This window comes from Brassica napus, chromosome A9, assembly GCF_020379485.1.
Source record: "Brassica napus cultivar Da-Ae chromosome A9, Da-Ae, whole genome shotgun sequence".
Taxonomy (NCBI): Eukaryota; Viridiplantae; Streptophyta; class Magnoliopsida; order Brassicales; family Brassicaceae; genus Brassica; species Brassica napus.
Window position 1 is genome coordinate 5,540,331 of NC_063442.1, and position 15,949 is coordinate 5,556,279.

Below are 15,949 nucleotides of genomic sequence, written 5' to 3' on the forward strand. Positions count from 1 at the left end.
CTGTTCGCAGAAAAGAGTAAAAACAAAAACGAGAGAAAAGGTTTCAAAATATTATTGTAACTGATATTGTGGTAGACGAGTGCGTGAAGATATGAAAATACCCTTGATTCCGGTCTTCCAAACTGTATTGCTGTACCGGAGACCGGACACAATGTTGTTGGTCACACGAAAGTAAACAAGAGAGTGTACTTAGAGCCTTCTTTAAGAGTAAACCATGGTACCATGTCTTCTCGATCCGGTGACCTAATTGTTACGTTCATTATCTTTACCACCGGATCCGGAGTCTCGGTACATTTTGTTATTCTATCAAAACATTTCATATTAAATCCACATTAAAAAACATTCAATGTGGGGTTGTTAGTGAATTCCAACCGATCAATTACTCTTATTTTATGTAAGTCTAAATAATGTATTAGTGTACTCAAGCTCAGAGTAAGTGAGTATTATTCATGTAAAATGCCAAGTTAATGTTTACAACTCTCTATGTTATGATATATATACATCCGGTTTTAGTGATAGGAAGCTAAACCGATGGTTAGGCAAAAGGAAACCTTAACCAGTTGGTTCATATAATCTAATATCCTCCCCTCAAGATGGAAGGCACAAACTGTGTATTCTCATCTTGTCAATCAGATTCTTGAAAAGCCCGGTTGCACTTCCTTGGTGAGAACGTCAGCTATCTGAACTCGGACTTGACATGAAGTGTTTTCAAGAAACCACTCTTTAAGCGCTCTCTCACCACATGGCAATCTACCTCGACATGTTTCGTGCGCTCATGATAAACAGGTTGGAAGCAATGTATAAAGCAGACTGATTATCACAATAGAGTGGCCGGAGACAATGGCGAACAATGCATTTCGCCTAACACTGTTGTCAACCAAATCAGTTCACAGGTTGCATCTGCCATTGCTCTGTATTCCACCTCAGAGCTGCTTCGGGATACAGTTTGTTGTTGTTCTTTGCTTGCCAAGAAACCAAAGAATCACCCAAGAAGACACAATAACCAGTTATAGACTGATGAGAGTCTATACACGCAGCCCAATCAGCATCAGAATACGCTGTTAGCTTCATCGGAGATGATGCAGATAGAAGAACCTTGACTAGGATCATTCTTCAGATATCGCAAGACTCTATAAGCCGCCTGTAGATGAGCATTGAAATGGACTTTTCAAGGGTCCTAATTAATTCAAATCATGTAGTATTTTAGATGTCAATCCATTTCTAAGAGTTTTGAATCAAAGAGAATTCAGGTTTTCAATTAAGCTAAATGCAATCAATAAGATGGAGTGATTCAATCAAAACTAACAAGTTTCAAGAACAACTAACAAGCAATTTTCAATCAAATAGATAAGGAGGAGTCATGGACATAGGATTTTGATTCAGATGAATAAGATATAATCTAAAATGGCAAGGTTTCAATCAACACATTTCCCTAAGTCTAGATATCAATTCTAAGCAAGTTCTCTTCCAAGATAAAAGCTCATTTACTCTCATGATCAAACATCAAATTCCCTTTGGTTTGTGTCAATCAAGCAATCATTAAGAATAGATCATTCAACTTTCCTACCTCCCCTAACATCAAATCCTTTGGTAGGGGTAAGCTAAAAGCATGTTTAGTTGGCTCAGACATTTCATCGAACACCTTGCGGTAATGAAATATCTAGAGTTCTAAACCAGAATGGCCAACTTTAGCTTAGTATTAATCACTCAATCAAGCAAGGAAACATATTAATCTACTCTAAACATTCTAGAACATCACTTAATCATCCTATTCTCCTAACCTATGAATCCAAAGATGACTACTCACTCATTATCATGGTAGACACTAAATCATTAGTTGATCTAAGTCAAAACATGATTAATGATCAAAGCAATCAAGTAAACACAAGAGAAATTGATCAAGATCAGATCTTTCACCTAAAAGTAGCTTTTTTGATTAGATAGAAAACAAAATAAGATCCTAACATTAGGTTTAGAGAGTATTTTATATGACTTCTAAAACCTAATGGGCTCAGTCAACAACCTGAAAGACCCAAATAAACATAAATTTCGACAAGAAGAAAAGAAATTTTGCGGGTACGTTAGGTCGCTCCGCCAGGTCGCTCCCCATCTAGAGCGGGTTAGTCACCTCGCTCTGGAACGTCGCTCCAAGATGTTTGCTTCACGTCTTCAAATTGCGCGCGGGTTCATGATGTCGCTCCACCGGGGTCGCTCTGCTTCTAGAGAATCGAGGAGAAGTTGAGCTTGGCCGGGTTGTCTCACCCGCTGCGGGACGTCGCTCTAAATGCAGCTTCAACGTCTTCAAATTGCGCGCGGGTTAAGGGCCTCGCTCCGTCTTGGTCGCTCCGACTCTCGAGAGTTGAAGATGGGATTTGGTTCGGAGCGGGTGCCGAACCCCCTGCGTCTACCCCGCGCCTGCCTTCGTTTCATCTGAGAGGGTGTCGCAGGGCTCGCTCCCATTGCCCGCTCCGGTGCTCTTACTCGCTCAACAACACTTTCCACTCTCTTTTTGATCCCAAATGCTTCCAAGTACCTCCAAGAACTCCAAAGGACACTCCAACACCTGATTAAGACTTATGCAATGCAAAAAGGAAACTAAAATGCATAATCCCTAATCTAAATGATCAAACATGCAAGAATGAAGAGTTAAAAAACAATGCAAATGTGCAAGATATCAACTCCCCCATACTAGTCCTTTACTTGTCCACAAGTAACTTTCAAGAGCAAAAGGGAGAGAAGTTTTGGAAATGAGAACTTATAACCAAAAGGACACTTTCTAGCCATCAACCTAACATCCTAAGGAAAACATAGCAAAGAGCATGAGCAACTTTCTTAGTGCACTCTAGTTTCTCAAAGCCTAGCAAGACTCTTTTATCTCTACACAAGGCACATTGTCATCCAACCAACAAGTTTCCTTAGCCAACTCTCACATCATTCACACACACACAAGGTGAATTCTTACAAATGGGCACATGATTTAGTCATTGGCTAGGGAAGCAATGTCTAATATGAATGAGAGGAGGGTTTAATGCATCATTTCAAGGTGGTTATCACTCAAGAACAAGGAGCTTGATCATTTGCATAATTTATCTAAGACTAGAAGCAATTCATGCATACATAGATCTATTCTCATCATTCTACCCTTTCTCAAGTGTCCCAAGTTCTATCCTCATATTACACACCCAACACCCAAAATAACAATAACACCCACTTACACTCACTCACCCAATGAACAACTCTTTTTTTTTATTTTGACTCAACCACTAGGGACCTTCTTTTCACTTCTTAGCTCTAATTCTTTTTCTTTGCCCTTCCCTACTATCTTATTGAGACTTTCTTTTTCTTTTTCTTTCTCTTTTTTTTCTTTTTTTTTATTGAGGAAAGGTCTCAAATGACATAATCTAGAGCTTTCTTTCTTTCTTTTGGTCCCTAGGTTTTTTCTTTTACACTCTCTTGTTCATCTTTCTCAATTTCTCACATCCCAAACCCAAGACATTAAACTTTTAGAGCACATAAACCCACTCACCATCCTAGATGCTAGCTCAAATGAGGTTCCTATGCTAGCAAGAGATGGGAAAAAAAATCTATGTCGCCTCCAATACTCTCAAGATTTGCACAAGACAAGCTATCAAAAGAGGTCTCACTCATGCAAATCAATGCTTGGTCTCAAAAGAATGGCTAGGGATCAAGGGTATAGAGTGCCATTTGGGTTAACAAAGAATGGTAAAATGGAATAAGATAACCCAAATGTGTATGAGATCCATGACTAAGTATGCAAGTGCCCATATGCAAGATAGATTAAGTTCGTTCAAGTCTAGATTCAGGTTGGAGCTGGTTTCAAGAACAATGCCAATCATCAAACAAGCAACAAGTTTCAAGAAGAGTTTTCAAGGCTACTTGATATGCTTAAGCTACTTGATATGTTTGGCTAGGATGTTAGATTGAATTCTAGACATGTGTCCTTATACAGGTATTTCAATCCTGGTTCCCTATGCAAATGAATGCAACCTATATGATCCTAGACATCTAATTTTTTTTTTTTGAATTTCTATGCAAATAGGTGTATGCTCTAACTCAATCGTAAAAATGCAACTACATGCTTTCTTTTTGTTGTTTTTGAAATTTTTTCAATTTTTTTTGGATTTTCCATGCAAATATGTATCTACAATGCATGACATAAAACACTTTAAATGATTAAATACTTGGTACCTCCCCCACACTTGAATCACACAGTCTCTGTGTGTCCAAGAGAAGAAGAGATACCGAAAAGAAAGTTAAATGAAAGCTAAACTGGTATATACAAGGGTGAGGTGATGGAGTACCTGTCTAAGCGTCCGGGAAAAAGGCTGTGGCCTCATCTCCGGTGTCACCAGGGAAAAGAGAGGAAAACGGGAGAGAGAGAGACGGGAGCGGGGTAGGGTTAGGGGTAGGTCGGGTCGGGTCATCGGTATGGGTCGGGTTTCGGGTCAAGAAATCATACCTGGGCAGTCGTGGAGCGACTTCGGTACCTCGCTGCCATCACACCCGCGCCAACTTTGGCTTCCATTTTTTTGTTGGATTTGACGCGCGAAGTACCAGACCTCCCTGCGATACCTCGCTCGAAACCATCGACAGCTCTCGAGCGGTGGCGCGAGCTTCAGACCTTGCTGCCACACCCCGCTCCAACTTCGATTATGTGTTCAGATTTGACGCGCGGCTTCATCACCCCGCAATACTAGCTCGCTCCAGGTAAGCTCAAGCTTGTCGACGCACAGAGCGACCTCCAGACCTCGCTGCATCACCTCGCTCCGGAACGTCTCGAGTCGACCAACTTTCAGTGCGACGTGCACACCCCGCTGCCATACCCGCTCTAGTGTAAATTACTGAACCATCAATTGAACTGATCTTTCAACCTGCTAAAGACCAGTGTACCCACTAACTTGATGTGAACTCGACCCTCTGATCAAAAAGTCCTAAAAAGAAATATGTACAAGGATAGTCATGGGATTTCCTCCCAAGGAGCTTATTTTAAGTTTCTAGCTTGACTTGTTCCCTTTTGGCTAGGTGGAGTGGGATCGGAGAGTGGAACGAGATTTCTTCTTCCTCCTCTGTTCTGGTTCCCATGTAGAGTTTAATTCTTTACCCATTCACTCTAAAGTCTCCACCATTGTTGTTCCAAACACAACTGCCCCATATGGCCTAACTTCCTTGATATTGAAAGGACCGGACAATCTTGACTTGAGCTTCCTGGGAAACAACTTCATCTAGAGTTTTGTAGAGAAGCACTTGATCTCCAGCACTGAACTCTCTCTTCAAGATCTTCTTGTCATGAAAAGCTTTGTTTTTCTCCTTGTAGATCCTTGAGTTCTCAAAAGCATCTAGTCTAATCTCATCAAGCTCATTGAGTTGGAGAAGTCTCTTCTCCTTGGCACTTTTGATGTCAAATTCAGCAACTTAACAGCCCACAATGCTTTGTACTCAAGCTCAACTGGTAGATGACAAGCCTTTCCACACACAAGGTTGAAAGGTGTGGTTCCCAAAGAGATCTTGTAAGCTGTCCTATAAGCCCAAAGTGCATCATCAAGCTTGTCAAACCAATCTTTCCTTTTAGTTCAAACAATCTTCTCTAGGATAGATTTTATTTCCCTGTTAGAGATCTCAACTTGCCCACTTGTCTGAGGATGGTAAGGTGTTGCCATCTTATGCTTTACACCTTTCTTCTTGAGAAGACTTTCAAACAGCTTGTTGATGAAGTGAGAACCTCCATCACTGATCATAACTCTTGAGATTCCAAACCTTGGAAAAATGGTGCTTTTGAACATCTTGATCACCACTCTAGAATCATTGGTGGGACTTGCTACAGCTTCCACCCATTTGGAGACATAGTCAACAACTACAAGGATGTACTTGTTGCCAAAAGATGATGGGAATGGTCCCATGAAATCAATACCCCACACAACAAACACCTCCACTTCTAGAATTGGTTTTGAGGCATTTCATTCCTTTTGGTGATGTTCCCTCTCCTTTGGCATGAATCACATTTAGAGACAGTCTTGAGTGTCTTTGAACATATGGGGCCACCAAAACCCAGCTTGTAACACCTTTGAAACAGTCTTAAAAGTAGCAAAAATCCTCCATAGGATGGTCCATGACATTGTGTAAGGATCCCATCAACTTCTTCTTTAGCTACTACTCTTCTATAGATAAGTTGATCTCTACAAAGTATGTAGAGGTAAGGCTCATCCCAATAGTATCTCTTCACATATTTGTAGAACTTCTTCTTGGCATATCCCTCAAGACCCAATGGCTCTCTTCCACAAGCTAAGTAGTTCACCAAATCAGCATACCAAGGACCTTTCTCTTCAGTGCCTTCACTTCTTCAAGCTTCTTTCCAGTTTCACACAACTGCTACTACTGCTCTATAGCCCATGATCTGCTCTTCTGGAAGCCCTTCATCAATGGGGATCCCACACTCAATCTTCAGTCTAGACAGGTGATCAGCTACACATTATCTCAACTCTTGGCTTGTTCTTGATCTCAAGATCAAACTCTTGTAACAGCAGGATCCACCTCAACAGTCTTGGTGTAGCATCCTTCTTGGCCAAAAGGTGTCTCAATGCAGCATGATCAGTGAACTATGACTTTTGACCCAACCAAATAGCTTCTGAACTTCTCAAAGAGGCATAGACAATGCTACACTCCTTCTCAGTTGTAGCATACTTCATTTGGGCTTCATCGAGTTCTACTCGCATAGTAATCACATGAGTCTTCTTGTCTTTCTTTTGGCCAGAAAGCTCCCACAGCATATCACTATGCTTGAACTGAGATCGGACTTTGCCCCGTGCCGTCGGTTTTGCCCGCCCCGTCCCGTTTTTCTCTCACGCCATAGAGTATGTATGGTGATCTGAAACGCATATCGTGTAAGAAAGGTGGTGATCATACCAAGACTGTTGTCAAGCGTGAGCTCCAACACTTCTGTCCATAGTGTTGTGTGTATCGAGTACGCAGCAAACCTCTCATCAGCTGAGACCAGACAGCAGCCGAGTAAGTGAAAGAAAAATATATGATCCCTAGTTTCAAACTGGTTACAGAAGATACATGCCGAGCTAACTCCTGCATTCCACTGAAGCATACGGTCTCCTGTTGAGAGCCGGTTGTGTAGAGCAAGCCATGTGAAGAATGCAAACTTTGGAGTATGATGTTTGAACCAGAGACCTTTGCACCATTCAACTGTGGTTCCTTCCTGATGGAGTAGATTCCATGTATTTTTTTGTAGTAAAGACAGACTTGTATGTATCAGAAGAACTCTTCCAGATAGAGTAGTCAGCCGCATTTGTTAGATTACTCCTCTGATGCTCCAGAACAGCCTCAATACTATTGAAAATCTCACTGCGATGATTTCGCCGGCGTCGTTGCAGAGCCGAAGAGACAGTCGCAGTCAAGCGGATACCCATGTCAATACAACCTCGGGCCCCGTGAGATCAATAGACATCCTAGTGAAGACCAGGAGTCAAACCAGAAAGATGTTTGATTACCATCACCTACCTTCTTGCGATGAAATTTTTTGCAATGTCTCTGTATTTTAAAAGCTTCCGCCACATCCATGAACCTGCAGAAGTTGTGTTTTTCACTGTCCAGAAAGTGTCTCTTTTAAGCAAGTATGTATGTATCCATTTGCTCCACAAAGAAGGTTGAGCAGAGAGTAATCTCCACACCAGTTTCAGACAGAGCACCTTGTTCATTTCCTTGAGTGATCTAAGGCCCAGACCTCCTTCTTTCCTTGGTAAGCACACAACATCCCATGATACTTTCGCTTTCGTTGTGATTAGAGAAGGTCCTGACCATAAGAAAGCTGAGCAGAGACTATCAATCTCCTTGATACATTGACTCGGCAGCTTGAAACCCGTCATCCAGAAGTTTACAATACTCATCAGTACTGAACGAATGAGCTGCAGTCTCCCAGCCATGGAGAGAAACCGTTTGTCCACGTAGAGATACGGCTCTTGATCTTTTCAATAAGCACTTGATAGTCAGTCGCACGCATCTGTCTAGTAAGCAACGGTAGACCCAAATAGCGCACCGGTAACGTACCCGAAGCAAATTCAAACCGGTTTATCAGCTCTTCTCGTTCTTCCTCAGATATTCCAGCATAATATATTGTTGATTTCTCCATACTTATCCTTAGGCCAGATATTTTCGCAAAGTAATCAAACACATCCACTATACTTTCAATTGATCTTACTCTCCCATCCGTAAAGACCATGATATCGTCCGCAAAACTTAAGTGTGTGAGGCCCAAGTTCTTACACTTAGGATGATAACCGAGTTGATGTCTTTGGGCAGATCTGTCGAGAAGCTTTGACAACACATCCATGCATATGACAAAGAGATATGGTGAAAGGGCGCATCCCTGTCTTAAACCCCTCTCACTTTGGAAATATCCAGCAAGCTCACCATTCACCTGAACCGAAAAGGATGCCGTGGTGATACAAAGAGAAATCCAATGAATAAATTGAGCTGGAAAATTCATAGCCTCAAGAGTTTTCAAGAGAAAACTCCATTGAACTGAATCAAAAGCCTTGGAAATGTCAATTTTCAAAGCACACCGCTGAGAGATCGAGTCCTTATGATAGTCTTTCACCAACTCAGTAGCTAGTAGGAGATTCTCAATAAGTAGCCTGCCTTTTACAAACGCAGACTGGTTCAAAGCAAGAAAATCTGGAAGAGTGTGCTTCAGTCTGTTTGCGATGAGTTTGGAGATGACTTTATAAATAACATTACAGCAAGAGATCGGACGGTAATCTCTCATCTCGCGGGCTGGAGTCTTCTTAGGTATCAGAGCCAAAATTGTGGAATTGATGCCTTTAGGTAAGAAACCTTTCTCAAAGAAAGACTGGATAGAGATGATGAATTCCTTTCCGATGATTGGCCATGCAGACTTAAAAAACTCAATCGTGTAACCATCCGGTCCTGGAGATTTATCACTTGGCATTGCAAAGAGTACTTTGGTTATCTCCTCTGCAGTGACCTCTTTTAATAACATTTCGTTCACCGAGTCAGAGCAGCGGTATGTCAAGAGGTCCCTCAACTCCTCCACCTCTATGCCCTCAAAATCATCTGGCTTGTGCTGTAAAAACTCCTTAAAAAAACCCTCTGCTTCCTCTTTGATCTCATCTGGTTTTCGTACCACTCTACCATCCCGGCAGACTACTTCTTTTATCGAGTTTTGAATGTTTCGCACAGTGGCTGCTCGATGGAACACCTTATTATTCTTGTCACCCACGTTCAACCAGTGAACCTTTGACTTTTGCTTTAAGAAACTCTCCTCTAGGTCTGATACTTTGTCCCATCTATCATAGGCTCTGGCTTCTTCTTCGGAGTTTCTCTCTGAAGGATCATGCATACATTGTTCCTGTTTTAAACAGAGATCCGCATATGCTTCCTTTGTTTTTCTTGTCAGGTTCCCCATACTCTCTTTCGCTAAGATCCTGATCTTTGGCTTCAGGTCTTTCAATTTTTTGGAGAATCTGTATAAAGATGAGGTCGATGAGTATATGGGAACCGAAGCCGTCCAATACTGCGCCATCATCGGTAGAAAGCCTTCAAGACTTGCCACCGCATTAACAAATTTGAAAGGCCTCTTAGGTCGACTCTGCTCTGAACTCAAATGTATCCTACACCGTAAATGGTCTGAACACCCTCCTGCTTCAAACACATTATACGAGCCCGGAAAAGAGTTGAGCCAGTAGTCATTAAACAAAGCACGGTCCAGCTTCTTTGAGATTATCCCCTCAGTCCTTTTATTACTCCATGTATAAACTGGACCGTGAGAAGGGAGATCAAGCAGAGAACAATGTTGTGCGACACTCTGAAACTCTCTCATACCATGTGTGACTACTGGGCTCGTTTCATACAGTGAATGCTCGGCTATGTCAAGAGTTTCGTTAAAATCCCCCATCACCAGCCATGGTTTACTTCGAAATACTGGAGAATTTTGATGATTCTTCAAATCCTCCCACAATACCTGCCTCTCTGTTTCTGTATTAAGAGCATAGACAACAGAGAGAAAAAATTCTTTTTCGTCCCCCTCTAGAGCAATAGACACCGTGATCAATTGATCACTTTTAAACACAGGCGTAACCCGCACGTCAGACCGCCATACAAACCAAATGCGACCCAAAGAATTATCTTCATAATTGGACATCATAGACCAGCCATTGAAAACTGATGCAGAGATCCTCCTACTTCTTCCTTCAGTAACCCTCGTTTCCAAAAGTGCACCAAATTGAAACCCTTTATCTTCAACCCACTTCTTTACAACTACATGCTTCTTCTTCTTATTAAAACCTCGGATGTTCCAGAAGAAACCCGACATTAATGTTTTTTAGAGTGTTTCTTTCTTCCACCAGTACTTTGGATTGTGTCCTTAGTACTAGTGCTTCGAGAGTCTGATTGAGCTTTGGTGGAGCCACGAGTTGGTCGAGGAATAGTGGAGCGAAGTAATCGTTCTTCTCTCACCTCAACTTTTTCCTTCATTATGTTGGTTTCTCTTACTTCCTGAGAGTTGACTTCACTTTCTTCTTTTCCTTCATCTGTTTCATTCCCCACACTCTCAGGAATTATTTCTCCTTCCTCTGTTTCCTTTCCAGTAATATTGGCTTCATTTTCATCTACTTCTTCTACTGAATCCTCCGCCGTAGATAAAATTGCAAATCGAGATGGTGAGCTGAGATTATGATTCTGGTTTTGAGCCGTAATCTTGTTCCCCGACCTTCCAGTCTTAGTAGGTGATACATTTAGCCATTCTGAGTTCTCCCCCTCAGATGTATTGCCATTAGACTTCTCAGATTCGTGGTGAACGATCTCTATGTCTGACGACATGTTTCCCCTAGTGAGAAGATCATCTGATTTCTTTTCTCCATCTGCACATCCTATGGCAGCTTCAGAATCCTTCATACTCTCAATACTTACCACAACCTCAACTTCCTTATCATTTCTTTGTACTGTATCAGCCTCTTTATTGTGTAGAACTCTCTCTTGTGTATTCTCCCGCCCATTCTTCTCCACATGTTGTGGCTTGTCTTTGGTTAGGATTTTCACTTTTGACTTACAAGCTGCATGCAAATGTCCCCATTTAGAGCAGATTGTGCATCTGTCCGGTAACCATGGGTAGGTAAACTCCACCTCCGCATCTACGCCCAGCTTTGACTTGAAACGATGATGAGTTGGTAGCTCTTTTGTCATATCTGCTTCAACAAAAACTTTTGCTTCTTCAAAACTATTACACAGAAGTGTATCCGGATGCAATCTCTTAGGTTTACCCACTGCACTAGCAATGAAACCTAGTCCTTTCCAAGAGAACATTCTGCGAGGAACATTCTTCATGACGATCCACATTGGTATGGTTGTGATTTCTTCCTCCTCTTCTTCTTCATCTTCCGGTGACCATTTTGAGAGAACCAACGGAATATTCGCGATATTCCACATCCCCCTACGAAGTACTCGTTTCCTTGTTGCTTCATCTTTGATTCTGAATTTCACAGTGACCTCATTAACTTCATAGACATCAATCTTAATTGATTTATCTCCAAGAGGCCAGATCCTATTCACTATGTAATGGATCCGTGCCACATGTGGTGCCTTTGCGAGGAAACGTCCCTCTAGCAGATCGTCCCAAAGAGGAACAGAGTTTGCTATCACGTCGTCTGGAACCTCGACTACTTCTTTCCCATCACTCAACCCTATCTCCAAAACATGCTCCGTAAGGGACGGACCATTCTCAACTACCTTCACCCATGAAGGCTTCCCTTGTTTCACTGGACCATCCTTACTCAACGGCGGGTCCGTCACCGGAACTACAGGAGTTTCCGGCGCCGACATCGGCTGGACAAGATGTTACGTGAGCCAAAAACTTCAAAACCCTAATCGCCTTTTGTGAATTTACATTTGACTTTGACTGAACACTAGCGGTGATATCAAAGATTCAAAACACTGATAAGCTGAAATGGTTCTGTTTAAAGATTTAAAATGCTGAACAAATTGTCATACGAAAACAAAAGCAGAAGCAGTAACGAAGATTCGCACAAGTTTCCATCACAACACACAAACAAGTTTATTGTTTATCGCTACGCGGAAGAAAATAACGTCAGCAGCCATCAGATTAATAATCACGCGACTTTGAACGCTCTGACCGCTTATACTCACGATCATCATAACGGTATTCTTCTTCCTCCACTCTCCCATAACGGTCATCGTAGCGGTCTTGGTCACCTCCTTGTTCCTCCTCACGCTCATAATGGCTCGAACGTCTACTACGCCCTTCGTAGTACCCATGCCCTTCCTCTGACTCCCCTCTCCTCTGCTTCGACCCACCTCTCTCATACTCGCCCTCTTCTTCATACTCTCCGCTCTCGTAGTCCCGATCCCTTTTCCTACTCCTCTCCCTATCGTGGTCCCGTGAACGACGGTCTCTATCTCCTCTGTCACGCCTGCTCTCTCTGTCTCTATCCCCCCTGTCTCTACCTCGGTCCCTGTCTCTGTGGTGCTTATCCTCTCTATGACTCTCTCTCGGTCTATCACGAGACCGTTCACGGGACCTCTCGTGAGACCTTTCACGAGACCGCTCGTGAGACACCTCGCGTTCCCTTTCTTTGCCCCTATCACGAGATTTCTCACTGCATACACGCAACATAATCAGCCACAACAAAGTGACAGTAAAAGAGGAAAGAAACAGCAAAGTTATTGTGAAGAAAGAATTGTCTTTACCGGTCTTCGCGGGCTTTAGGCTCCTCGGAGCGGGATGTTCTTGCTTGGGAGGGCTGTTGTTGTTCCTCCTCGCCAGCAATCTTCTCACCGGTAACTCTGGTTGTACCAAGTCCACCACCAAGCCTACGGGGACGCCAGTTCGGGACCGTCCTACCTCTCTCAACATCAACCAACACCCTTCTGCCATCAATCTTCTTTCCATCACCCTGCTTATATGCCGCTATAAGAGAACACCAAGATGTATGTCAGCAAAGAAAGATATTGGAACAGAGAACAACACTACAAGTAGGTTTCTCGCACCTTTCATGTCACGGGTGTTCAAGTACTCGATGAAGGCATATCCTTTGGGTTTATTGGTTTGCTGATCAGTCACCAAATGAACCTGGCGAGTTGACAAAACAAAGACATCAAGAAATCACAAACTCTGTGATAACTTGAAACAGCTTTCAGATACATGTGTTACATGTCAAACAAGCACATGCAACCTTTTTTCTTAACAGGCTTCCACATCATCACCACATCAAGAATTGGCAGAAAAATGGATTCCATGGCAAGTCTAACTACCCCTTACCAGGGTTTTAAAACTTACGAAATTTAGATATAAACATATCACATACGTAAATGTGTATAATGTACTAGTTTACCAGATCACCTTCATAGAGCGGATAATACTTTTGCTAGCCTTTCAAGCCAGAACACAAAAGTTTTAGTAGATTTGTTTAAAATACGAAAAATAGAGAAGGGTGGTATACTCACGACTACTTTTTAAGATCTTACATTCACTGCCCGAACTTCCAGTGTAGGATGAATCATTTTCTTAGGAACCAAATAGATAGGGAAAGATGGGGATAGAATATTTCTTAGTGGCTTACCAGGAAAGATTACCAGAAAATATACCTCAGAGACTATGAAACCAGTGAGCGTACACTCTCGGTATCATGGTAAAAGGAATATATATCGTCTAAAAAGACAGGTCAAAATGTAAAAGTTACCTGATCTATACCTGTTCCTATTGTTGATTTCCCGAAACATCTCAACAAATCACCCCGGAGCAGAAATGTTTATGAAATTACAATTATGAACCGTGATATCTCTTTTACTACTTACTTATTTTGGCAAGATATGAGAAAAAGGCACAGTGGCTTTAATCAGAGTAAAAGAAGACAAAGCATGGCAGTTTAAAAACAGCTCAAAATCTGGTCCGAGGAAAAGTTTTTCTTTTTGTAAAAAATTAAGGACCTTATAGACTTAGTCACTGGTGGACGGAAAACCAAACATACTGCAAAGAGAAAACCACTTCTTACCGAACCTGTTAGGGAACGCTGAGAGATACATACCTGCTTAATTGGACCATAAGCCTCAAACTCCCTTTTAATCTTACTCTCAGAGGTCTCGTAGTTCTGAAATAAAACAAGAGAAACATAAAGTCAAGCACCACAAACACACACCTGTACATGAGACTGAAATCAACAAGCAGCGTAACTTACAAGTCGGGCAACAAACAGCGTCTTGTAGGGATCTCCAGAAGCATTCGGATCATTATTCGGATCATCTACCATTCAAAAATATCAAATTGTAACTTCAAGTCAAACCAAAACAAAATCCGGCTATATAATTACAAAGATGCGAAGCTTACATTTCTGTAGATCCTCAGCAGCCTTTTCAACACCCTTCTCCAGTCGTGATTTATGAATTCTCTCCCTTTTCTGAGCCTGGTTGTCCAAATAAAACAAAACATAAAAGACTATATAAATATCACTGACCTTAGCATAATACAGAGACAAGTCGAGATGAAAACATACAGGTGTTTCAACTTCAGGCTTGGGTGGAGCATACTCTGGATCTCCAGGTTCAGCAAAGCGACTTACAAACTGAGCCATACCTAAAATGAACACACAGGAGAATTAAATCAAAGGCCCATAAAAAGTAAAGTAAAAGAGACTCAGCAGCAAAACCTGTGTAAGGAGGGCATTTTCTCTTCTCTGGAGGTGGAAGGAACTCCAATGGAGGTCGGGGCTCAAAGAGCTTCAAGAGATTGGGCGTTAAGCCAGTCGGGTGGCTTTGACCCATCTGCAAATTAACAAACAGATCATCCAACTTCAGAGCTTTTAAAGACTAATTAAACCAAGATTCGAAACCTAATCGATTACTAGCATCGGAACCCCAATAGTAAAAAAATCAGTGAATCTCGCAACAAATTAAGCATTGGAAGAGTTTGATTATTCAATCGACACAGGCTATACCGAAACAGAACAACCAAATTCGAATCAGGGAGCTAAGCGAAGAAGAGGTAAAATCGGAGAAAAGAGGGACGAACCAGCTTGAGCTGAAGAACATTGGATCGGTTCTGGACCTTAGGGCGAGCCTGGACGGCTTGGTTACGCATGAAAGGATCGTTCATGTCCCCCATGGCGAAGCGCGATCGGAGCTCAGCTAGGGTTTTCCGAGGGGAAGAAGGAGATTGGGTTCCGCTTGCAATATTAAACTGGGTTTAGGTGATTTTGTTATTAATGTTAGTTCTATTTAAAATATTTTGGACAATTGGGCCGAGCTTTGAGCGTAAGATAAATGTATAATCCAAACAAAAGTGGGACATTTATCATTCAAGGCCCAATAATAGCCCGAAAGAAAAGTTACGAAATTTTAGTGGCAAGAGTTATACCACTAGTGCAAGAAAAAATAACACTAATCATGGATTTTTTTGTAGCGAGATGTTGATGAGATTGATCTTTTTGACATGATGGAGTATATGTATGATTACGCCATTATAGCCGGCCAGTCGGCCACTATGACTACCTTTAATAAAGTTCCCACGAATTCAAATTTCAAGAAGCTCTGAAGCTTATTTCAATCGATGGCCGTTTCTAGGATCAGGCCCTGAGAGTCTGAGACTAAGGGAGTCTTTGGGTTGCACAAAAAAAAAAGAGTTTTCGTCGATTTATTAAAGATTTTAAGTAAGAAAAAATTATATGAATTTCAGAACTTAAAAAAAAAATTTAGATCTATGTCTGTATAGTTTTCTTCGAAAGTTTTGGGGACATGTGTTTATGTAATTTCTTCAAAAAAATTAGGGCTGCTTCGGCTAGAGACTTGAGTTGTTCTTCCTTTGTCCTCAAGTTTCATAGTCTTTGTCAATTCCCGTACGTTCTGTTCTGCAACACAAAGTAAATCAAACAAAACAGAGATCACACGATTAAATACTATT

At 41.7% G+C, this 15,949-nt stretch overlaps 1 protein-coding gene across 2 annotated transcripts; it reads right to left on the reverse strand.

Annotated features, from left to right (window-relative positions):
* Positions 1-11,974: 11,974 nt before the first annotated feature.
* LOC106366289 (U1 small nuclear ribonucleoprotein 70 kDa-like) lies at positions 11,975-15,272 on the reverse strand. 2 transcript variants are annotated; one of them, XM_013805876.3, is made up of 9 exons: positions 15,062-15,271; positions 14,700-14,814; positions 14,547-14,626; positions 14,381-14,456; positions 14,232-14,296; positions 14,082-14,144; positions 13,045-13,126; positions 12,745-12,964; positions 11,975-12,653 (listed from the first exon to the last, which is right to left on the reverse strand). In XM_013805876.3, exons 1-9 carry the CDS (start codon positions 15,152-15,154, stop codon positions 12,140-12,142), a joined length of 1,308 nt encoding a protein of 435 aa, XP_013661330.2. In that variant the 5' UTR covers positions 15,155-15,271; the 3' UTR covers positions 11,975-12,139. The 2 variants fall into 2 exon arrangements, with proteins under 2 accessions (XP_013661330.2, XP_048595504.1); XM_048739547.1 differs by having other exon boundaries at positions 14,381-14,626; positions 15,062-15,272.
* Between the last annotated feature and the right edge of the window lie 677 nt (positions 15,273-15,949).

What these genes read in the sequence shown, in the direction of transcription:
- LOC106366289 (XM_048739547.1), bottom strand. Translation starts at nt 15,154, where the DNA reads ATGGGGGACATGAACGATCCTTTCATGCGTAACCAAGCCGTCCAGGCT. An exon ending in CGCTGTTTGTTGCCCGACTT is followed by an intron (nt 14,145 to 14,231) that starts GTAAGTTACGCT and finishes GTTTTATTTCAG; the next exon opens with AACTACGAGACCTCTGAGAG. An exon ending in CCTAAAGCCCGCGAAGACCG is followed by an intron (nt 12,654 to 12,744) that starts GTAAAGACAATT and finishes GCGTGTATGCAG; the next exon opens with TGAGAAATCTCGTGATAGGG.